The sequence below is a fragment of the Hyperoodon ampullatus genome, assembly GCF_949752795.1.
Source record: "Hyperoodon ampullatus genome assembly, chromosome: 13".
In the NCBI taxonomy this organism is placed as follows: domain Eukaryota; kingdom Metazoa; phylum Chordata; class Mammalia; order Artiodactyla; family Ziphiidae; genus Hyperoodon; species Hyperoodon ampullatus.
Window position 1 is genome coordinate 85,194,274 of NC_136926.1, and position 25,685 is coordinate 85,219,958.

General features: G+C 43.9%; 1 protein-coding gene across 1 annotated transcript in view; it reads right to left on the minus strand.

The window, feature by feature from the left end:
- The window catches only part of CYB5A (cytochrome b5 type A), a gene marked incomplete at both ends in the record, with an annotated part of 29,837 nt that extends 4,831 nt beyond the window's left edge, over positions 1-25,006 (minus strand). Inside the window, 3 exons of the mRNA XM_079717091.1 lie at positions 1,113-1,142; positions 2,929-3,057; positions 24,878-25,006. Coding sequence (XP_079573217.1) covers positions 1,113-1,142; positions 2,929-3,057; positions 24,878-25,006 — 288 coding nt within the window. The remainder of the gene's footprint in view (positions 1-1,112; positions 1,143-2,928; positions 3,058-24,877) is intronic.
- Between the last annotated feature and the right edge of the window lie 679 nt (positions 25,007-25,685).

Consider the following 25,685-nt stretch of genomic DNA (forward strand, 5'->3'; position numbering starts at 1 on the left):
GCCACAACAGTGAGAGGTCCGCATACCGCAAAAAAAATAAAAAAAAATAAAAAAAAAAAAGACACACCCAACAAGGAACACTCTCTTCTGATAAACTAGAAGCACAGAAAAGATAAATCTAGGAAAGTGGTCATGTATTTTCTTTCACTGTGTTTGCTTATGGCCTCTAAGAAAAATAGCAAGTTCCTGTCCCATATTCCTCCAGTTCTGCTCTGAAGTCAGCAAAGTCACATATGTTCTAAAGGAAGAGTCTGTCTCTCAGAAGTAAAACAGTTATGTAGGAGATCTTAGCTCTAATTGGTGCTTGCTTCTGCTGGTAGGAATCGTGGTTCAGGACATGGTTGGACCTACATTAGTTCCAAGTTCAGGTAACAAGCCTTAGCAAATCCTTGTTTGACTACAGCTGAATGATATACACCAAGCTTACTAACATACCAAACACCTAATGGGAAAAATTACACTTTTTCCCTGACAGACTTCAGAGAAAAAGCAAAAAACTTCATGTATCACAGAATTTCAACAGTCCAAAAAGGAGCCTCAAAAAAGGTACTAAGTCATCTAAGTAAGGTGATCAGTTCAGAGAGAAGGGCTAGTGAACCAGGGCATAAAAGTAGCACTACTAGAATTATTTTCCTTCCTTAAGGAAAAACACATCAAAAAGTTCTTTAATTAGCATTAAATTCAACCAACAAATATTTACCGAACACCTATTATGAAGATGAAGACACAGGTAGTGTCCTTAAAGGTTTAAGTATTAAGACCTCTGCTCAGATTTTAACTTCTCTGAAAAGAAGGCTTACGTCAAATCTTTCAGATCAGAAGCACAATGCTACTTATAAAAAGTACCTCTTCAAAAGGTATCTGTTGATCATTATGATGAAAAAGTTATTTTAAGTATTGAGAGTCTTGTGACGAGAATACACATGCTATCCTAATGAAATATACTGAGCGGCCTAAACAAACAAAAAATTTTGCTGAGACAACAGGGTACATATTCATCTAACCTAGAAAGACCTATGCTGGCCTCAGGTAAATAAATGCCCTCCAGTTTGACAGGTATGAAATACAGCGCAGATAACTATAGCCGAGATACTGGAGATGGTCACACTTACCGAAGGCTTGGTTATCTTTGACCTGTCGTCCTGCAATTAAGAAAAAAACAAGTAAGGCCCATTATGAAAAGAAAAACATCTGTAAAACTACCATTTCCAAAGTACTCGCTTTTACTGAGATTTAAAAAAAAAAATTATTGTTCAGTAATTAGCGTTTTAGGTTCCATCTAGGTTATCAAATACACAGTTTGATCCATCTGACTGCAAAAATCAATAGCAGATTAAGTGCCTAGACTTACTTCGATCTAGCGTTCCAAAGTTTAAAATAGCATGATAGTCATATTTAAAATAGCATCCCTGATAGTCATATTTATATGCTGATCTGTATATATATTTATGAGACCCGGATTCTGATCTGTAATTCAGGAAGCAGCTGAGACCTAATTAGATTCTTCCCTTCTATCCTCTGAAATTCACTTTGAGGTGGGGGGTGGGGTAGGGTGTGTGTGTGTGTGTGTAATTTGTGTGGTATCCTCAGTGAATTCCTGCGGTCTCCCAATTATAGGGTTATAATCTACTCTCTAAAGGGTGATCACAGGTGAGGCAGAAACGCTGCAGTCACAGCCTGAAATCCCACCTGCTCTACCCTCACAAACTTTGGAATGGAAAGAGTAAGGAGAGGATGGAACATTTTAAGGGAAGGCCTTTCCAATTACCATACAACTATTTCGCTTTGGTGACATATGAAGATAAAGATGAAAATATGTGGATGAATAAACCTTCCTGATAAATGAAGCTTCGTTTCTCAAAGTACCATCTCCCACCACCAAAAAAACCACATCCCACTCAACGGAAACTGCTCTAAAACAGATTTCCTACCTTCAGGCTTCCCCAAAGAGCCTACTTCAACCTTCCCTTTATTCACAGTCACTACAAGAAGCATCAATCAGACGCAACAAAACTTTTTGTATGGCTGTTTTTCATATGGTTTCTAGGTGTGCTCACTGGGATGGAGGCTACTTGCTATGCATTTTTCTTGCTGGAGGCCGCTTCTAAGAGCACCTCCACCCCTTCGGGTTGGCCACTGGTAACATGCCCAGAGCTGGGGGAGGAGGAAGGAAGGCACTGGCTCGGAGGAGAGGTCCAGGCTCTCTGTAGAGGTGAGAGGGATCTACCTGTCTGCTCCAGACTCCAAGTTTGCACATCTCCAAGTTTGCAGCTATATTCCTGATAACTTTGGGTGACAGATGAGTGAAGTTATAAATGTACATTTTAAAATGCTGCAGAAGGGCCTAAATTCCTATTACAGCCCTGGATTTACATAAAAGCCAAAACAAGCCTACGTTTTTGCACAATCAGTCCATGGGTTGCCACCAAAGGTGATGCTCTCAAAGGTCTCAGGTAGAGTGAGAAGGAGGAGGACCATGTGTGGGTTTTACAAAAGGCAGCATTTATTCATTTAACAGAGCTATTTTTCTTTAATTTCTAAATCATTTTTTAGAATTTAAGTATCCTCAAACTAATGAAAGTGGAAAGGAGTTTCTTAAGAAAAATATTTTGGTCAGAGAAGAAAGAAAGACAAAATAACCCTACTCTGGGTCAATACCCCACCTTCTAAAATCTGCTGCTCAGGGAAACTTCAGAGTCTGAGACGCACCGTCCCCAGGATGTGACCCTGGAGTGAGAGGATTCTAAGTGCTGGTGAAAAGTGCAACCAGGAAAATACATAGACATTTCTGGTCAATTTATTTCTAAAGTCAGGAGGAACTGTTTTTTGCTTTTTTCCTTTTTAAATTTTGTAATATGTAAGCCTACAGGCTCGAGTAAGGTCAACCCACAGCTTTAAAGAGAAACAAGGCCCCCAAAAGGTGCTTACTGGATGCAGCTCTCCAATGATAAACGTCTTGGACAATTCTCGAGCATCCGTAGAGTGTCCGACATCCTCAAAGTTTTCAGTAGCATCACCTCCAGCTTGTTCCCTTAAGACTTCTTCCCCACCAGGGTGCTGTTTGAAGGACAGACAGAAAAATGAGTATGTTTTCCAGGCAAATGAGTTAAAAGGAAGTGGCCAGTTTACTTAACCAAACAGGCTACTCCAGAAGTCACAGATGACAATGTGGCAATATAAATCATTCATAACCTGGATGAAAACGATTCCTTTGTATTCAGTTTCCTACTTGAAAGTGCAGACAAACTTTCTCCAATAGTAAGACATTTATTTCCCGGTTATTCACATGACAACAAAACCATTAGGCACACATTTTTCATCCTTTGGGAATGTCCTCTTTGCTTTTCCATAAAGCTCTCAAAATCTCAAAAAGATTTTCTCAGTCTTTACCCAATCTACATCTTGAACGCATTTCCACACTTATTTAAAAGCCTTCCACTGGGCACAGAATATGAGTCCACTTAAACATGGGAAGCCGCCCTGGAGGTACAGGCTGTTGACTGGCTCACTCTGAAAGCGAGCTTGAAGCTTCCTGATGCATCTCCAAGGCTGTGGCAATGACAAATGTGGTTTGTTAATTCTCGAACAGTCTGTTTATTCTTAGGCACAGCCTGACAGGCACAGAAGCAACAACGTGGGAGACACAAAATGACTAACTTATGCAGCACCCACAAATTATGCAAATTCACAGATTGTTGTTTCTTCTGTGTGGGTGGCTTCATTCATCAGTTCCTTAACTTTTGGGTCCTGTTAAAGATATGTGACCATAGACCAGTCTCCCAAATTAAATCATTATTTTCCAGTTACAGCCCATCTTCAAAGGAAAATTTCAAATGAGGTTAAAAACATAGATTGGCCTTTTGTAAACAATCAGAAAATTATACAAATTTTAAAAATATAGAATTTGGGGACTTCCTTGGTTGCACAGTAGTTAAGAATCCACCTGCCAATGCAGGGGACATGGGTTCGAGCCCTGTTCCAGGAAGATCCCACATGCCACGGAGCATCTAAGCCCGTGCGCCAAAACTACTGAGCCTGCACTCTAGAGCCCATGAGCCACAACTACTGAGCCCAGGCACCACAACTACTGAAGCCTGCGCGCCTAGAGCCCGTGCTCTGCAACAAGAGAAGCCACCGCAGTGAGAAGCCCCGCACTCCACAATGAAGAGTAGCCCCTGCTCGCCGCAACTAGAGAAAGCACGCACGCAGCAATGAAGACCCAACACAGCCAAAAATAAATAAATAAAATAAATTTATTTAAAATATATATATATATAGAATTTTATCTTTAAAGTGCTAAAATAAAGAAAGTAAACATTCTACTTCATAGACAGTAACACAATAGGCTTCACCTAAAACAAAAGGACAACTTCTCAACTTAATTTCTCATCAAGCACAGGAAACAAAAAAGTATGTGTCTACATGTATGTATGCACACATGCATTGCATGTGCAAGTGTGTATGCATTATGCATATGTGTATGCATGCACAGATGTAACCATTTATGATTCAGACCCTGCCTAAACCATTTATAAGGCAGTTTTCTAAGGAAAAAATAGAGAATGAGAGAAACATCTTGGGTTATATTGGTTTGAATGACCACTGTTTAGGAAAAAATATAGAATAAATGAATTGATGCTAAAATACATTTGCTCTACTTTTTAAGATTTTTTTGTTTTTTTTAAACAAGTAGTAAGGAAACAAAGCCTGAACATTGATTTTTGGAAAAAAATAATTCAAGTCTTGGTAAGACAATAAACATGGGACTGGCTTGTTATGTTGCAGGGAGAGACAGAGAGAGACACGTTGCCAAGGAAATCAAGTCTAAATCATGATGGTGTGGAACTCCGCAATTCATCTTGTCACTGTCCTCACTCTTGTGACTAAGTTCATGCTGCCGTTTTAATAAGCAACCATCACATTTGAAGACTAAAAGAAATGCTCTTCCTTACCTGCTGGCGCCCGAAAGTGACAAAGAAAGAAAACTGGGAATGCTGGTGTTGGCGCCATCTTGGTTATTCCCAGAGATGGTCTATGTCTCCCATTTCCTTCCAGAAACTCTCAGAGAACATACTACTATCTTTGGGGCAGGTTATAGAATTTGGGGTAGCCCAAAGAAAAGGCAAGGCTTTGAAAAAGGAAAGTGATATAAGAACAGGCATGCAAAGCAAAATTATCTGAGGATTTTCTAAAAGATTAAGGAAAAGACCAAAATGCCTAGCTACAGGCAGGCAAGATTAGAGGTAACAAAAAAGAGTCTGAGACAAATTTTGGTGAAGTCTGTATCAGAAATCTGTCCTGATAAAGGGTCACTCGCTAGAACCTCCACTCATCCCACTGTGTGCAGTCAGCTGCTGTAGAGCCCAGAGAGAGAGAAAGACGGGAGGGAACGTCAGCGGTGATGGTAGGAGGACCCAGGAAGGACAGAATCAGCGGCAGCCATGGCAAAACAAGCCATTCCCACTGGAATTGTCCTTCTAACAAAAAATCTCCCATTTTTCCAGAGGAAGATTCCATTTTCCATGTGCATAATTCCGTCTGCTTCTGTGAAATCTCTACTTATTATAAGGTCCCCAAGTACCACCTTGCGTTGATAACATATGAGAATCTCCAGATACAAACTAGGGAATACCAATAAAATAACTGGAAATAGCTTTCATTTTTTACATCTTTTTGTATATAAGGGTTACTTGCAAGCAAATAAACAGGAAATAGATTTTAAAAGATGAAACACTGGCATAATCCATAATTCAGAAGACATCAACTGTCACAATCTCTACCCATTCCTAAGAACACTTTCAGAAAGACGTGGTAAATTCTTGTGATATAAAGAGAATGGTGGCTACCAGGTCCTGAAATTACAACTGGCTTTCTACTGCTCACAGCATAAATGCTTTCAGCAATGCTGGCACAGTGGATCTCTTCTCCTTGAAATGTTTTCTTCACGTGGCTTCCAGTACAACAGGCTCTCCTAGTTTCCCTTCAACTTTATTTCCCCTCCTGATCTCCGAGTCTCAACCCCAACGCTCAGTCCTTGGCACTCTCCCATTCCACCTGTACTAGCTCTCCTGGTGATCTTACCTGGTCTCCGACCCAGAATATCACCTGTTCTCCAGCGAGTGCAGTTCATTAGGCCTCCCTTGAGCTCCAGACTTCTCCCAAATGCAACAGCCTACTTACCTGTTCACTCAATGTCTAATGAGCATCCTGAACATAACATAACCAAAACCGAACGTTTTACTTTGCCCCCAGATACACTCCTTCCCAGTCTTTCTATTCTCAGTGAATGTTGCCACCATGCAAACAGTTGCTGCAGCCAAAAACTAGAAATCAAACTTCATTCCTCTTTCCTTCTCACTGCCATCCATCAGCAAATCCAGCTGGCTATCTTCACAACATATTCAGAAGCTATCCACCTCTCCCCACTTCCAATGCTACCACCTTAGACCAAACCAGCATCTCCTGAATGGACAACCACAACTGACCCCTAATGGGTCTCCTGCTTCTTCTTGATCATTCCCACCATCGACTGTGCTTACTCCATCATGCCTGTACCTGTTTACCTGTTACCTCTCTCGCTTCCACTATGACCAGCTACCCTGGACTAAGCTAACATCCGAGGATTTTCAGATGTTAGCTTAGTCCAGGGTAGCTGGTCATAGTGGAAGCGAGAGAGGTAACAGGTAAAATCGAAAAGCAAAACAGGCACACTTCAGTGACAGGTCTTCTGACAGGCCCTCAGACTTGCCAAACTAGTTCCCCATCTCAGAACCCCTACATTTGCCTCTGTGTGGAATGCTCCTCTCCCAAACCTTGATGAGATTTCATCTGCCCCTCGTTTATCCCTGCTCACATGTCAGCTTTCCAGAGCCCTTCGCTGAGTTGCCCGTCCAGAAGGGCCTACCCCATCCTCACACCACGGTCTCTATCCCCTCCCTGCTCTTGCCTGCACAGCACCTAGCACTCCTGAAGCTCTATTTTATCAATCATTTGTAAGATTCATGAGGACAGAGGCCTTTGTCTGTCTTACTCATCCCTGCTGCCCAATACCTAGTTCAATGCCGGGCACATGGCAGATACAAAGAAATATTTGTAAGCAAGTTTGGATACATAAAGGAGATGAGCACAGCTGATTACACATTGGTCTTAGAACTAGCATATACAACTGGTTAAGTGACTGACAACTTTCCCATTCCAACTATTCTAGTTCACACCCCTTTCCTTCTCCTGAACTATAATAGTTCTTACCATTCAGAAACCATATAATTTCATATTCACTTTTGTTTAATTCATTTAATCAAAATATTTATGAATACTATGTGCAAAGCATTGCATGGGACACACAAAAGTACATTAAAAATAGACATGATTTGACCCTGAAAAAGCATACAATTAATTTGAGGTTAAAGAAGAAAAACACAGATATAGCCTCAGAGTTTTGACTATTCATGTGTGACCCACGGCAGTGATTGCCACCATTCTATCTTCCAGGTCACTTACCCATTCTTCTGCCTCAGTTATTCTGCTACTGATTCCTTCTAGTGTATTTTTCATTTCACTTATTGTATTGTCCATCTCTGTTCGTCTGTTAATTCTTCCAGGTCTTTGTTAAACATTTCTTGCATCTTCTCGATTTTTGCCTCCATTCTTTTTCCAAGGCCCTGGATCATCTTCACTATCATTACTCTGCATTCTTTTTCTGGAAGGTTGCCTATCTCCACTTCATGTAGTTGTTTTTCTGGGGTTTTACCCTGTTCCTTCATCTGGGACATAATCCTCTGCCTTTTCATTTTGTCTGTCTCTCTGTGATTGTGTCTGCCCTCTGGTGGATGAGGCTATCTAAGAGGCTTGTGCAAGCTTCCTGATGGGAGGGACTGGTGGTGGGCAGAGCTCAGTAAAACTTTAATCCACTTGACTGTTGATGCTGGGGCTGGGTTCCCTCCCTGTTGGTTGTTTGGCCTGAGGCAACCCATCACTGGAAGCTACAGGCTCTTTGGTGGGACTAATGGTGGACTCCTGGAGGGCTCATGCCAATGAGTACTTCCCAGAACTTCTGCTGCCAGTGTCCTTGTCCCCGCAGTGAGCCACAGCCACCCCCCGCCTCTGCAGGAGACCCTCCAACAGTAGCAGGTAGGTCTGGTTCAGTCTCCTGTGGGCTCACTGCTCCTTCCCCCTGGGTCCTGGTGCACACAAGACTTTGTGTGTGCCCTCCAAGAGCGCAGTCACTGTTTCCCCCAGTCCTGTTGAAGTCCTGCAATCAAATCCCACTGGCCTTCAAAGTCCGATTCTCTGGGGATTCCTCCTCCCATTGCCAGACCCCCAGGTTGGGAAGCCTGACGTGGGGCTCAGAACCTTTACTCCAGTGGGTGGACTTCTGTGGTATTGTTTTCCAGTTTGTGAGTCGCCCACCCAGCAGTTATGGGATTTGATTTTATCGTGATTGTGCCCCTTTTACCGTCTCATTGTGGCTTCTCCTTTGTTTTTAGATGTGGGGTATCATTTTTGGGGAGTCCCAGTGTTTTCCTGTCAGTGATTGTTCAGCAGTTAGTTCTGGTGCTCTCACAAGAAGGAGTGCCAGACATTAGAAATTTGGTTTCCAATAAGATGTGAATTCAGAAATGACTTGGAATAGTGATGTAAACGATTGCACCAAATACCCTATCTGTATGGAAACAACCAACCAAAAACGTGGTTCCTTCACAAAAGCTGCTTTAGTGAGAGCTCCAGATTTGTGCTTAGAACTTTTTGCAATGATAGAAATGCTCTATATCGAAACTGTCCAATATGGTGGCCACAAGTGGCTACTAAACACTTGAAATGGAGCTGAAAAATAATGTAAATTTTATTTATTTAAATTTAACTAGTGGGGCTTCCCTGGTGGCACAGTGGTTGAGAGTCCGCCTGACGATGCAGGGGACACGGGTTCGTGCCCCGGTCCGGGAAGATCCCACATGCCACGGAGAGTATGGGCCCGTGAGCCATGGCCGCTGAGCCTGCGTGTCCGGAGCCTGTGCTCCGCAACGGGAGAGGCCACAACAGTGAGAGGCCCGCGTACCGCAAAAAAAAAAAAAAAAAAAAAAAAAAAAAAATTTAACTAGTGATTTTTGTCTATTAGCTACCATATTGAAAAGTGTAGCTATAGACAATGCAAACATTTTTCAAGAGATAGAGCCAACCTAGGTGAAAACTGAAAAGGCATTTCATTTGCAGTGAAAGACATGAACATTTATTTATTGTGTGTGTGTGTGAATAAAGGTGAGCTCAGTATATTGAGAAGGGTGTTCCTTTGCGTAATGTGATGATGATTAAAGAAGTGGTGGCATCAGCTTTAATCTGAAAAAACACACAGTGCAGGTGGAGTTCAAGTGTTCCTGGGATTGCTTCCTTCAGGAGCGATACCAAGCTTATCAGGGTTAACCCCACATTTGCAGCACCTCCCGTCAGGGACCACATGATACGCTTCATTCATAACAAAAGTTCCAAGAACCTCACGTGGCCCATTGAAAACTACAAAGCTCCATGGTGTATCCCCTAGGACGTTACAAAACAGTATGTGACCCAAACCTGATATGCAATGCCCTCATGGCCCAGCAATGCTACACCACACTGTTCAAGAGGCGAAGGCCAGTCCCTAGGAGGATTGCACCTCATCCTCTAACCCCTGGATATTCTCCACTTCAGGGATAACTAGCACTGAGAGAGAGACCACATAAAACATGTAACTTTTTTTCAAATAAAAGTAAGAGTCCAGTTTCCCACATACAGGGGAGAAAGAAAAAAAAAGAGAGTATCAAGCGTAAAAGAGCAGAAGGTGCTTTACCAGACCACAAAAGTACAAATATATAAGGGGTCAGGTACAGAATAAGTGTTACAATCGATGAAGGCAAGGTCTTGGATAACTTTTGTATGTTACGAGGCCAAGAATTCTGAAGTCAACATAATGAGAGTTATGCCTCACGTCCTTTTTAGAATGAAGCCAAAGAGAAATGCTAAATAAAGCAATAAATGCATTATTAGAGATTTCACAAGATCAAGGATTATTTTACATTATAGGTAAATTCTACTTCATATTTAATAGTACAATAAATAGTAATAATACATTAAAAATGGATCTAGAAAAGCTGGGAAGATAAAAAAGATAAACTTACATGCCACTCCTGATACAGATGCTTTCAATAAATAACTTCTTAATATGAAGGCAATAATCTTAATCAGAAAGAAAATGTTGTGGGTAAAATCAAAATGTTGAATCACTCTAGATTCGAACATGCAGTCTGTAACTACTATTAATTGGGAAACTGATTATTGAGTGAAAATACCTTCCAGGTCCATTCTGCTGCATTCCTACTGTTTGCTTCTACGGCCATTTACAGTTCCTTAGATTCTCTACCCAGAAAATAAAAATGGGTCTATATTATCTTTTTGAAATTGCCTCTGCTAGTTATATTCCTCTTTAATACAAATAATTTCATAAACGAGATACTTTTAGGCTTGATACAGAAAAATGTTTTACTTACTCTTTGAACTTAACTCCTAGAATTCCTACATTTTAGTGGCTTTAGAAAAACAAGTTATAAAATTTCGAAGTCAAAGGTTAGAAGGTCTTGTTAGTATGACAGCAAAGCCCTACATTCTTGTAAATAAACCAGGGAAGTGCTTCTCATCAAATTCATGGCTCCAGCCACCAAACTAGTCTTCCCCTCTCCAATCCCGCAGCACATTCTTAACCATCTTATATATTGCTGCTAGAATATTCAACCTCAAATATTGTTTTGACCCTCCCCCACCCCACTTAAACTTTTAGCTGGGAAATGGCTACTTAGAATAGAAGATTTTCCCAGCCTCCCTTGCAGCTGGGTATGCCATGTGATTAAATTCTGCCTAATGTGAGCAGAAGTGTCAGGAGAACCTTCAGAGTGATGTGCACCCTTTGCCCTTTCTCTTCATCCCTTCTTTCATCTTGCTGTATGGAATGGGAATGCAGCCTTTGAAAATAACGATGAGGGCCTGACTCTGGAGGTAAGTGAGAAGTGAGCCAGAAGGAGAGCCCCAGGGGACTTGATGGAACACAGCTAGCACACCAGACCTGGACTGCAAAGCTCATTTCTTTATGACAGATGAATAAACATCTACCTTGTTCAAGCACAAGGGGGTTCTTCTGAGCTTAATTCTTATTACTACATCAATCACTTTGTCAAAAAAATACCATGTGGCAGGCATTGTACTAAGTCCTGAACACATAAAAGACATAGATAAACATACTGTGTGTCAAGAAACTTAAAACCAAATTAGGACAATGATCTTCATGTATGATAAAAAATTAGAGAAATATTAAGGGATCATCTTAATGGTTGACTGAACAGAGTAGAAGTCTAGAAAGGTAGATGCTTTTAAAAAATAATCTAGGCTGCTTTAGGAGAGTGAGTATTTGGATAAATAGAGTAGATAAAGATGAATAAGATCAAGAGGAATAGGAACATGAATATGAAGGCTTACTGGCTGAAATATACATGGCATACTTGGGGCAAGTGAAGAGATAAGTGTGAATAAAGTAAAATATGTGAGGCTGTGTGATGGCTTACTTTACATGTCAACTTGAGGTGAGACTTGATTTCTGGAAGCTGTTTCTAGATGAGATTAGCATTTGGATCAGTGGACTCAGCGGAGGAGATGGCCCTGCCCAATGTGGGTGGGCACTATCCCATCCATTCAGAGCTTGAATAGAACAAAAGGTGGAGCAAGGAAGAATTCACCTGTTTTCCTGTATCATTATTTGAGTTGGGATATCTCATCTCTCCTTCCCCCGCCCTCAGCCTCCCATTGACTCCTCTGGTTCTCAGGCCTTCAGACTCAGACAATCACTCCACCAGCTCTCCTGGGTCTCCAGCTGGCAGATGGCAGATTGGGGGACTTGTCACCCTCCATAATCACGGAAGCCAATTCCTTATAATAAATCTCTTCATACATAAATATATACATGAAGTATGTAAGAGTATCTCCTATTGGTTCTGTTTCTCTGGAGAATCCTAACACAGGCTGGATGGTTAGAAGGACCAAACCATTAGGGCCTTGAGAGCCAGTGTGAAGTGGAAGACACTGAGGACCACTGTGGGCTCCTGAAGAGCAGGGCGACCATGACAAAGTGCCGGATGGACCTGTCATGGTTAGAACAGAGGCTCAAAATCCAGACAGGGAGAGCACCACTGCAGACACGCAGCAACCTGACCAGCACGAGCGGCACGAACACCCCTCTTGCCCTCTACCGGCCCACAGGCACCAGCCTTCATGATAAACCACTCTCGGGTTCCCAAAAGTCGGCTGTCCTCCACGGCATCTGTGAACACAGCATCAAAAGCATAAAACTCAACTGGAGATCTTAACTCAAAAGGCTAGGATAAATGTTAAAACCCCAGAAGTTCAGAGTTTAAAAAAACCTTCAGAGACCCAACACCCTTAAATTCACGGATGGATAACCGGGGATCCAGAGAAATTAAGCCCAACGTCACACTGACAGTTCGTGGAGTAGCAGGACCAGAACGCTGGGGTCTGACTTATAGTGCAACCTCCCCTCCCTTTTTTGAATGGGCAAATTAAATGGCCCTTTTCATGTTTCTGAACAAAGTGACTTTAGATGCCTTAAAAATAAAGTTTCTTTGTACATTTCTCTTTGGGGACTTTGTTGGGGAATCTCTCTCACTTCTAGACCCCAAGAAATGTTGTCATTTGCCCTGCCTTCCTGGGCCTTAATAACTAAGGACAACTCAAAGGATGGACATGCTTCTGTCTCAGGGCTCTGTCTGGCTACGACGTTGTCCCAATAAAAAACCCAGAAGGGTATGCAGCACCACACTGCAGCCTCGCAATACTCATCAGGTCAAAGCCATTCACTTCGAGGGCTTGCTTAACTCAGCAAAAGCAAATGATGATAACAGAAAAACCCTTTCCACGTAAATGTAATGTTATATGGACCCAAAGTCCACCAGTTCTGGAGTTTTAAATAGGATCTTTCAATCCAAACACTTAACACTGCCAAAAAAACGGTGGCACAAACAAGACTGTGCATAAACAATGACTAGGCAAAACAAGTTTATCTAAAGAGATTATCTTCAATAGTTAAGCCAAAAATGAAAACAACTATTTGGAGTGCAATCAATTTATATAAAATTCAGAAAAAAATAACAAGATAGCCAAATGTTTCCTATCATTTCTAGACACTGTTTCTGATAAGGCAAAGGGTGATGTCCTTGGAGCTGGTTGGGTTCCCCAGACTTCTGTTCTGCTCTGCCCGCCTGTGGACTGGGTGAAGGGGCTGGCGCCTGCGTCTGCACCGCCTCGGGGCTTTCTGCGCACCTTCTCACTTGAACCCTCAACGCTTAGGGACCAGAGGCTCACAGGCATCATCTGAATTACTTCTCCTCATTTCACTCTGAAAATGATGAGATGAAACATGAAACAAGGCCCATCTTTGCATTCCCGATGCTGGCTTATGAGACCCACCCGCTCACTCAAACATCTGCCAAGTGCCATGCCAAGCTCTGTTGTTTCCAAGATGGGTAAGTCATGGTCCCTGCCCTCAGGGAGTTACACTCCAGTGACATGTAGACAAGTAAGAGCTAAACATAGTAAGCCCCAGGTGCAGAGCCATGGCACAACGGAGGGAAGGATGAGCTCTCCCAGAGCTGGAGGTGAGAAGGGGCCAGGGAGGGGTCGCTAAGGAGGGGGTGTGAAAGGTACACTGGTGGTTCGCCAGGAGAAAAGGGGTGGGGAAGGGGGTGTTCTATGCAAAGAAAATGGAGAACACAAAGGCCCGGAGGCAGAGACACAATGGCACCCTGGAGGAACTGCAGGCACTGTAAATAACCGGATTTCTCATGGATACAAATGCACCGCTGATCATTGTTTTATTTGTTTTTGTTTGGGGGAGGCAATGAGAAAAGAGAATCAAGCACATGTCACCTCCCAATTACTATCAATAACCCTCCCCCATATCACTCGACAAAACGTTAAAGCAGACCCCTCAGTAGTCACGTATTTGGCCATAGCCCCTGCACCTTTGTTGCGGTTTGGTCTCCAGCTGTCTTGGTCTCCACGTCCAGGCAGTACTGTGTTATGGAAGAAGTCCAGGCTTGGAAGCAAAGGAAGCTGAATTCAAGATCCGGCTCTGCCACGTCTTAGCAGAGCGACCCAGGAAGGTGGCAGCTCTTCCTGAGCTTCCGTTTCTCCATCATTAGATACCTCTCCCACTTAAACTACAGAGATTAAGTCACAGAACTAGTACAATACCTGGCATGTAATAGGTGTTCCATCAATATCAATTTCATTCCCTTTCTTATTCAGTACTGCCCATTCAATACTGCCAGAAAGAACCTTGCACAGAACCTCGCACAGCGCCTGGTCCCTGTAAACTGCTGAGGCCACAAGTCCAGCACCAAACTCCAAACCCCAAGGGACCCCTTCTTTCCACCCTGCCCGTCATCTTCAAGAGATTTCTGTGGATTAAATCAACTGGCTTGATCCTGCTAAGCCACAGGCCCAATGACAAGAGTTAATAGAAACAACATACCATAAGGACAAAGAACATTCGCTTCATGAAATAATTCTTAAAGGTCATTAGGATGAGAACAGATAAGCAATGCAGCTGTGAGCTGGTAACTATCCTGCAGAGTGCTGTTACAGTGTTCTCTCCTTGAAAAGAAAGAGAAGCAAAATCATTCATGGTTACTTTTATTTTTTAATTTTTTTATTTTTATTTTTTAATAAATTTATTTATTTATTTTTGGCTGTGTTGGGTCTTCATTTCTGTGCGAGGGCTTTCTCTAGTTGCGGCAAGCAGGGGCCACTCTTCATCGCAGTGCGCGGGCCTCTCACTGTCGCGGCCTCTCCCGTTGCGGAGCACGGGCTCCGGACACGCAGGCTGAGCAGCCACGGCTCACGGGCCCAGTTGCTCTGCGGCATGTGGGATCTCCCCGGACCAGGGCTCGAACCCATGTCCCCTGCATTGGCAGGCAGATTCTCAACCACTGCACCACCAGGGAAGCCCCGTGGTTACTTTTAGAGTTGAGACAGTAAATGTTTGGCCCAAAATTTACCATGAATCAAAGATAATTTTGCTTTTAGTCAGTGGGCCCTGACCAATATTTTTAATTCTACCATCACTAAACTTATCTCATTAGGTAAAATAAGTGAGTTCACTGGAGATGTAACAACTCCTGGGATCTCTGAAGGGAAGAGTAAGTCCCAGACTGAGAAGTAATGACCCTGGGGTAGAGGTAGGGGCAGAGACAGGTCTACCTCCGAGGGACAAGAGCAGGGGACACCGAGGCCAGGAGAGTTAGAACACACACCGCTTGCCTTGTGACCCAGCTCAACCCAACGCTCCTCATAAGAACAAGCAAAGCCACCAAAATTGAGGGCCCAGTGGAAGATGGGTTATGATCTAAGAGGGGCTATTCCTCTATCCACGCTAGGATCCATCTTGAGTTGGAATGGCCAAAAGATGAGAGGACAGGACAGGCTACAATTGAGACTGAAAAGGAGGACTGAGGGTGGAACCAGTCCTCCTCAATACAAATCATTAGGCCTATTTTTCCTTTTATATCTAGTGTTAAGAATAAAAAAATTTGGCTAAAACAGGCAACTGGAGGCAAGAGAGAAATAAAACAAGCTGTCAGGAAATTATCCACGCTGGCCCAATAGCCATTCTGCATCGATTTTCTAATATTTTACACTTGTAAACTTTCACTTATTCATTCAATAAATAACTATTTATTGAGTCTTTTCTATGTGCCAGCATTGTTCCAGTTGCTGGGGTATACCGGGGAATAAAGCAGAAAGAAATTCCTGCATTCACGGAGTCTACATTCCAGTAGAGGGAGACAGATAAGCAGTAAACATGAGAAATAGGTTACAGGGTATGTTAGAAGGTGACAATGTGCTACAGGAAAAAGAAAAACCAGCGCAGGGTGGTGGGGTCCAGAATGCAGGGGGCTGGGGGGATGTCCAGTTGTAAATGGGGTTCAGGAGAGGCCTCGTTGAGAAAGTGAAGGAGTGAGCATGCTGCTATCTGGGGGATAACCTTCCGGCGCAAAGGGTTACGGTGGAAGGGTTCCTGGCACGCTCTTAGAAGAGCAAGGGCATCAGCATGCATGACGCAGGACATCCAGAAGGCGGTGGGACCTTGTAGCTGCCTTACAGGCTTGGCTTTAACCACGAAGGAGAGGGAGCTGATGAACGTGTTTTTTGTTTTAACTCTTTATATTGAAAATAGCTGCAGAGAGGTGCCATGTGCCCATCACTCAGACCCCTTCAATGGGCAACATTTTCCATAACTGTAATGCATCGTCAAAACCAGCAAATATCTGAAATAGGAGTCACTAGCCTGACTCAGAGTTGTTGTGTGCACTTGTGTGTCTGTCTGGTGTATCTCTGCGGCCTGGTCTGTGGCACTTTCCCACATGTAGATTCACAGAACACAGGACCCTGCTGCCACCACAAAGGCGCTCCCCCTGCTGCCCCTGTGCAGTCCCCCTCCCCCACCGCCTATCATCTGTTCTTCACTTCTGTGACCCTGTCATTCTGAGAATGTCACAGAAATGGAAGCACACTGTGTGCAATCTTTTGAGACTGTCTTTTTTCACTTAGCGTAATACCCTTGACACCCAGTCAGGTTGCTTTATTCCCTTTTTACTGCTGAGTTGTCTTCCCTCTACGCATGTACCAGTCTAACCAGGGACCCACTGAGGAACATTTGAGTTGTTTCCAGTTCGGGGCTTTACAAATAAAGCTGCCAGCCCAACAGCCACTCTGTATCAATTGTCTGATATTGTTTACACTTATAAACTTTTTTTTTTTTTTTTCCGGTACGCGGGCCTCTCACTGTTGTGGCCTCTCCAGCTGCGGAGCACAGGCTCCAGACGTGCAGGCCCGGCGGCCATGGCTCACGGGCCCAGCCGCTCTGCAGCACATGGGATCCTCCCGGACCGGGTCACAAACCCGCGTCCCCTGCATCGGCAGGTGGACTCTCAACCACTGCGCCACCAGGGAAGCCCACTTATAAACTTTTATTCATTCAATCAATCAATATTGAGTCCTCTCTCTGTGCCAGCACTGTTCTAGTTGCTGGGATTTGCATACAGGCTTTTATGTGGACATAAATTTTCATTTCTCTAGGACAAATGTCAAGGAGTGCTACTGTTGAGTCATACAGTAAGTCTATGTTTAGCTTTTTAAAACAGGTAGATTGATTTCCAGAGTGTCTGTACCATTCTACATTCTCACCAGCAATGCATGACCAATACAGCATTTCTACATCTTCACCAAATTTTGGCTTACCAGTATATCTTATTCTAACAAGTATGTTATAGTATCTCACTGTGGTTTTAATTTGCACTTCCTTAGCAGCTAATGATGTTGGACATCTTTTCATGTATTCATTTGCCATTCATATATCTTCTTGGAGGAAATGTCTATTCAAGTCTTTTTCCCATTTTCTATTTGGATTATTTGTTTCCTTATTGTTGAGATTAGAAAATTCTTTATATATTCTGGATATAAGTCCTTTGTCAGATATGAGATTAGAAAAAGTTTTCTCCTAGTCAATGGCCCCGTCATTTCATTCTATTAGCAGGATCTTTTAAAGAACAGAGTTTTTAATTTTTATGAAGTCCAATTTATCCACTTTTTCTTATATGGATCATGCGTTTGCTGTTGTGTCTAAGAACTTTGCCTAATCCTAAGTCTCTTCAAAATTTTAAAATTTTATATTTGGATCTATGATCTACTTGGGGTTAATTTTTATATAAAGTGTGAGGTTTGGGTCAAGATTTATATTTTTGACTACTGTTGTCCAATTGTTCCAGAACCATTTGTTAAAAAGGCTGTCCTTCCTCCATCAAATTGCTTTTGCATCTCTGTCAAAAGTCAGAAGTATGTGCATGGGTCTATTTCTGGTTTCTCTACTCTGTTCCATTGATCCCCGTATACGTCTCTTTGCCAGGACCATGCTTTGATTACCGCAGCTATATCCAAAGTCTTAAATTGGGTGGTGTCATTAGCCACTGAAGGGTTTAAACAGGAAAGTGATAGGATCTGACATCTTAAAATAGCACTCTACTACCAAAAGTACACAGTCACGGGTGGGGGCCACCGGGCTGGAGGTGATGGTGCTTGGAGCAGGGAGACGGCGTAGAGGGGGAAAGATTAGTCGGATTTTGACTCCTTTAGAAAAGCTGAGCCCACAGAATGTTCTGGGGGATTCAGTGTGGGTGTGAGAGAGAGAGAAGGATCAGACAGGACCCCAGGGTTTTCGATCTGAGCAAATGGATGGAAGCGTCATCACTGAGATAGAGAAGGTGGCAGCAAGATGTGTGAGGGAAGGTCAGTTCAGTCTTTAACACGTTGGGTCTGAGAGGCATGTTAGAGATCTGAGTGGAGATGTGAAGTGAGTTGCGGATACAAGAATCCTGAGTGTAGGAGAGACATCTCTGTGACCTGGAGATAGAAATCCAGGAGCTGTCACCACATTTAAAGTCATGACCCTGGATGAGACGGCCGAGGGAAAGTGGAAAACACTGGGCCCCAGGGCCTCCGACACTGCAGGATGAGACAGAACATCCCCCTTTCTGGTAAAAGACATTGGGCGGCGACCTGAAGAGGGTGGTCAAAGGAGGGCACACCAGGCAGAAGGAAAACTGCACAAAGGTCTTAAGGCAGAAACAAGCCCGACTTGTTAGGGACCCAGAAAGGTGTGGAGGGCAAGGCGACAGTGTTACCAGCTGAGGTGGGAGAGGAAGGAAGGGGCCAGATCACGCAGTTTATTGCACCAGGAGAGAGATGGCATTTTATTCTAAATGCACTGGAAAGCCATGGAAAGGGACTAAGCAGAGAAATGACAGTCTGTTTCTACAAAATGAATTTTATGTTCTTCTAGAAATTACATTCTTTAACATAATAACAACATACATTACCTGAACTGAAAACTCATAAATCAACAACCAACGTGATGGAAGCACTGAAATCCTGAAGACTATGTCAGGACATGAGCTCTGAAGAGGAAGATAGTCTAACAGCTAGAGCCACAAGAAAGGAAGGTGAAGACGGATGACAGTGTGAAGGAAGGAGGGAGAGACCCTTCCAGAGGCCCCCAGGAACCACGTGTAAGTGAGACGGGGACATTGGCAGACAAGGAAACACGGTACCACCCACAACTCAGAGGGCAGGATGGAAATCAGCGAGGGGGTGGGAAGGAGAGGGCAGGGGATTAGCTAAATCCACAGAAGGATTTTATCAGAGCAGTAACCTCATCAGATTTCCATTCAGAACAAGCCCTTCCAGGCCAATTATTTAAGAGGCCTCTAGAAAACAACATTTAACCTCTGCACGCATGCCCAACAATCTCTTTCTTGAATGAAATAATACAGATTCTTAAAATCATCCAGATGTCATCTGTGTTAGGAACAAATGGCATCCTTGAAGACTCCTTCAGAACTTTCTCTACTTAAAAACTCCCCATGGGCACTGGAATGGCTGTTTTCTCCACCTTCTAGAAGGCAACACAGTGAAACGACAGCAGATGGAAAGAAGAGCACATTTTAGCCCTTTGACCTTCCAAAGGTTTTCTTTTTATTCTTTCACAACTTCCCTTTGCTTTCTCCCGGGTTCCTATGGAGAACCCTGGATATGGGGGTGGGGGAGGATCTCAAAGCAAATAACAGCAGCTGTGTACCAACTGGGTGTCTGTTTTCTTTTAAAGCTGTACTAGTTATCTTAGGTCCCCTGCCCTAGTCACAGAGTTAGTGTTTTCCACTTTCCCTCGGCCAACTCATCCAGTGTCACAACTTTAAATGTGCTCACAGCTCCTGGATTTCTTCAAAATATAAATTCTCACATTCACCATTGTGAGATGAGGCTCTGATGCCTATTTACCCAAGATGCCTGAACCACCTTTACCACCAAGGATCCCTTTATATTTTCCTCCTATGGATTTCATATTTTCTGAGTTTTATTTACCAAACTATGTATGCTAAATAATAATAACTTTTCCATTTCACACTCATCAAAGACATATTTGTAACTGCAGCTTTTTAGTAGTATAAGATTCAGGATATTATCAAACTTCCTTGAAAAAAGCAAAGGCATTTGGGATTTTAGCACTAAATATGACAGTCCTACCAACAGTAAAGATGTAGGGTCCTTTGTGTTTTTCAAAATTAAGGACACTGAGTTTCAAGCACCCACACTCTCTTGCTGGCTCCCCAGGGCACTGAGGTCCCCCAGGCTTGGAACCACTCATCTCTGCAAAGCAGGCAGCCATGTTCAAGGAAAACAACAAAAAGTAAGTCCCTAAAACAAAACCTGCTATAGAGACTATTGCCTAAGACTCAAAAGGCATAAGTGAGTCAGAAGCCAACAGCTTTGTAAGGCAGAATGCTGTTAAAGAATATCTAAGATGCAGATACAGAGCATCAGAATCCCAAGATCACCAGAAAAAGTTCTACAGAAACAAGTTTCCATTTTGATCATGTAAAGGCGGAGGACAACTTGACACAAAATATTATGCTTTATAATATTTTTCAGGAAGGTGTCTATTTCACAAATTAAACACGTAAAGACTTGAACTGAAAGCAAGTTAATATTACTGCCATCAACTATGTGATATTTTCTTCTCATATTCCACAGCACTCAGAAAACCTGAATAAATGCTACTGCCCAAATCACAGAAAGGGGAAAGCAAATCATTTTTCTCCCTAGCCCCAAATGCCTGCATTTTCATTCAAAGTTCTACAATCGTTAACCTTGCTAATGATATAATCAGAAATAACAAGATTCAAATTCACAAATATAAGTTCAAAAACTGTAACTCAGAATTGAAGAACAAAACCCACCTACTTCAAAATACGTAGGCAGGGACTCCCCTGGTGGCACAGTGGTTAAGAATCTGCCTTCCAATACAGGGGAAACAGGTTCGATCCCTGGTCCAGGAAGATCCCACATGCCGCAGGGCAACTAAGCCCGTGCACCACAGTTAGTGAGCCTGCACTCTAGAGTCCACAAGCCACAACTACTGAGCCCACATGCCACAACTACTGAAGCCCACGTGCCTAGAGCCCGTGCTCCACAGCAAGAGAAGCCACCGCAATGAGAAGCCCGCGCACCGCAATGAAGAGTAGCCCCCGCTCGCCGCAACTAGTGAAAGCCCACGCGCAGCAACAAAGACCCAACGCAGCCCCAAATAAATAAATAAATAAATAAAATTTTCAAAAAATACGTAGGCAACAAGGCTCATAATCTCATAGATCAGTATCAGATAGTAACTGAACACCTGCTGCAACAAGGAGCCAGTCTTCCCTCTCAGGTGTCTACCCTTCTCTGGAAAACAAAACAGCTTTATAAGGCTATTATTTCAGGAGGTGGAGCTCACTGCACAACTCAGAAACTTCACTTGTGTTCTTGGCCAGAGGGTATAATTTTTATAATGCTCTCCTGTTTCAACGTCACCTGCCAGATTTTCACCTTCACCTAAAATCTCATGTTAGCACTCAGCTGCATATGATGCTACAGAAAGAAAGCCACACCCCACGCTGACCTGTACAGGTATAGGAGTTTGCATTTACTGTGAATACCATACACCTGCCATTGTGTTATATGTTTAACCAGCATTATTTTGTTTCTTATTGTAACCCCTCAAAGTTGGCACTATTGTCATCCTCCCATTTTATGTTAAATAAGGCATAGGAGGCATAGAGAGCGTAGGCACAGACTAGGACCCCCTTCCAGCCATCACAGTATATACTGTCTCAACATGAATACAGACACGCATATAGATCTACGATATATATGGAGATCTAGCCCATAATGAAAGTTCACTATTTAGAGGTAGGAAGGCAAAAAACAAAAAACAAACAAAAAACTTCTTTCATATTTGGGTAAGTTAGGGAAGGTAGAATCTTCTTTAGTTACCACGCAAAGGCTTCACGAATTTCTGGAGCTTTTAAATGACGGGAGAAAGGGGGAAGGAATGGAACAGGCGGAATCTAGGAAGAAGTGAAAATTCCGGTCGAGCGCCCTGCAGGTCTCTGAAGGAGATGTGTGTTGAAGATGCAGGGAGCCACTGGCAGGGAATCCTAGGATGGCTAAGCTGGGGCAGGAAGCCAAAGCCTAGGACACTGCATTAATCAGAGGTCACAAAAAGTGAAAACAGATAGTGAAAACAGTAAATAGAACATATGTCCCCTAAAAGTAGAATCAGATGTTCTGGGAAGGCTGGCACCGCCGATGACCAGCTACAACAGGTTGCGTGAGCCTCCTCCTCGCTGCATACCTTCATCCTTCTGATCGGTCCCATTTCACAATGTCAGCCACTGTCCTGTTCTACCTTAATCCAGACCCGCTCTGGGAGCCGGTCTGTCACCGCTGATGTTAGGCCCTACTCACCAGAGTCGATGCCTGACGCCTCACACGGCCACTCCAGGTCCACTCCCCACCGCTGAACTAGACTCTGGCTGATACAGCGCAGCTTTGTGTGTAATAATCCCTGCCCATGCATTGTTTTCTGTGTTATTCCTGCTTCCTCAAACGGAAACTTCTGAGAATAGAACTGGTATCTCTTCCTCTCGAGTTCCACAGTCTCCACTAGAAGAACTCAGCAGATGCAGGATCACTGATCAAAAGGAAGGGCGTGAGTGAGTACCAGAGAGCAGTGGTGTCACAGATAGGCTATTCTGGGGAGTTTCTACCAAGAAGCAATTAAGAAAAGTTTAGTTTATAGGAACCGCTGTAAACTTGTTTTTATGTATCTCACTATAAACAGTAGTTTTGAGTTATCTTGCTATAAGTATTAGTTATCAAATATTAGCGATAAACTCGACTCATCGCATTTTTCTTGAGAGATGTTCTCCCCAAGCTACTTTTAAAGAAAGAGTATTGAAAACTGAGTGAAAAACAAAGGAATTTGCTGTCAGCTAATTCACCCACTGAACAGCTGGTTTGCATCTCTTCCCGTTTCGCTTAGAAAACCTTGTGCAATTCCTTTTCTGCCTCATAAGAATGAAATGTAAATGGTTTATAGTAAAGCTTAATAATCTTCCCTTCCTTATCTCCTGAGAAATGTACCCATAAAAGTTATGCAAAATATATCTTAGGGCAGTGATTCTTGACTAGCAGTGACTTTGTTGTCCCCAAGGAGACATTTGGCAATAGTTGGAGACATTTTTGGTTGTCACAACGGGGGGAGGGGGTGATACTGGCATCTGGTGTGGGGAGACCATGGAGGCCCCCTGTACGACACAATGAATAGGGCAGACCCCACAAAACAGAAAGGAAAAAATGGCAACGCTTCATAACATAAAATATCCTATTATTTTATAAATGCTATGCTTTTTTATAGACACAAATAAAGAAAGCACACAATGGATCTTAAAATTCTACAATTACATATACCACGGGAAGGGGGAAGGAACAGTTTTAAGCAGACATCTGGTATCAATTAGACCTGATGTTATGATGCAGGATTATTAGTTCAAGAATCTCTAATAGCAAATAAGCTCTGTAGCTCAGCAGAAGGAACAGGACAGATCAGATCTGACCCTCTACTATAACCCACTCTTAACCAGATCAGGACACTATTTTATCTTCTGGCACATCACCTGAGGACAATTTAACAGTAATATGTCTTACTAATAACCATCAACTTCAACCTTAAAAAAATTTTTTTTAAACATTCTCTACAAAACCAATGTCCTTTGATATAAATTGTGATCCAGCTCAGACCAGGCCTCTATCTTCATTTTCCTCACAAACTATGTAGAAAATTCCCATCACTAAGCATTCCTGTCTATTGCCTGGGGAAATGAAGGAGAGTAAGTGTTACATTAAGATTTATGACTGAAACTCCCCCACAGTGATATAACACAGCCAGAGGCAGCAAAGAAAAACTCCTTAGAATTTATTGCAAAAATTATAATCAGCGCAAAGAATCTTATCAAAGGAATGTTTTCGTCAAAGTTAAGCAAAGTTACTTTACAATTCCCAAAGCTGCTTAAGGATGCCGTCGCACCGGCATTTCTCACTTCTCGGTCCCTCTCCCCTGCTCCTCATCAAAGCCACACACACAGCCCCATGCTCACTCGCAGGAGTCCACTACTGTACCTCACCGAAGTCGTCACTGGATACCTTAAATACCACTGGGCGCCTTCTAGGTGAACAGCGGGTGGGTGGGCGTGGATGGTGGGGTGGGCTTGTGGATGCCAGCGGGAGAGCCGGGGCAGACCACACCTGGACCTCCGAACTCAAGGTCCCCTCTTGTGGGATCCCACAGCTCTCAAGGTGGGTGGTCTCCAACCGGCTCCAATTAGGAATCCACTCCAGGAATAATAAGTGGGACGACCCCTGTCCTAGATGAAGACCTGGTCTATGCACACTCAAGGATAAAAAGGATCTTCAAAAATCCTTCCGTAGTTGCGCTCTCTCTTAGGAAGACAGCTCCAGATGAGATTTTGTTTCCCACGAAGTGCGAAGTGGTGCTCTCCTACATGCCCGCGCAGGGTCTCGGGAGACAGTTTCTGCCCTACAAGGGCTGCTAAACTGATTCACCTGGTCGCGGCAGTGACTTATGCACCTCCAGGTGTGAAAACGCGGGCGCGCAGCCTCAGGTGTACAAACTCGGGGTCCGCTCCCAGGTGTACAGACTCATGGGGTGCACACACAAGTATGCAGACGCGGGGAGCAGCTCCCAGGTGTGCAAAGCCGGGTGCGCACGCACTGGTTAACACACTCAGGAGCGCACATAGAGCCGGGCAGGTCAATCCCACCACGCTGCGAACGACAAGTCTCGACAGGGAACCCCCAAACTCCGGTCGGCATCCTGCCTCCACCAACTCACCTCCTCCAAAAATTTGGTCACATCGTACACCTTGTAATGCAGGATCAACCAGGTGCTCTTGCTGTGGTTGTGCTTCTGGATCTCTTCCAGGGTATAGTACTTCACGGCTTTGTCGGACTCCTCTGCCATTTCGGAACGCGACGAGCCTCAGGCCCTAAAACGAGCAGCGGAGTCGGGCGGAGTTCAGCGGGCGTCTCCTCGAACTTACCCCGGGACATTCCCAATACCCTGCTCAGCGCCTGGGCAGGGAGGCAGGCACTGGGGTGATGTGGGCGGGGGGGCGGGGAGGCCGAAGCAAGACCTCCGTTGATTGGCCAAAATTCGTGTCACTCAAGGGTCCCGCCCTCGGCCAACACTCCACCAACTCCAACGGGCCGCGCCCAGTTCGCGAGTGTTGATTGGCTGCAGAAGGTGCCCTTCACAATCACAGCTGTAGGAGCACGCGGAGGGCGGGGCTCCCTTTGTGTCTGCGCAGAAAGCGGTGGCGCGGAGATCCGGCGCCAGGGCCGGAGCGCTCGCGTGTGGGTGTTCCTGGCGGACAAGGCGAGGTGGCTGGCGAGGGAGGGTCCGACGGGGCGGGCGCAGAGTCCATCTTGTGCAGGGCAGCGACCGCACATCAAAATCGCCGCGATTTCCCAATCAGGTCAGATCAGGCAGAGCTGGGCGTTCATTTGTAACAAAGTCGTTCCGCTGCGAGTGTCGGGGTGGACTGTTAGTGTGAGGGGAGATGTAAACGAGCCTCGTGGACGGTAAGAGACGCAGTTACCTCATTTAGCCTCGACAAAACAAGTGTGCTGCCCAGAACAGT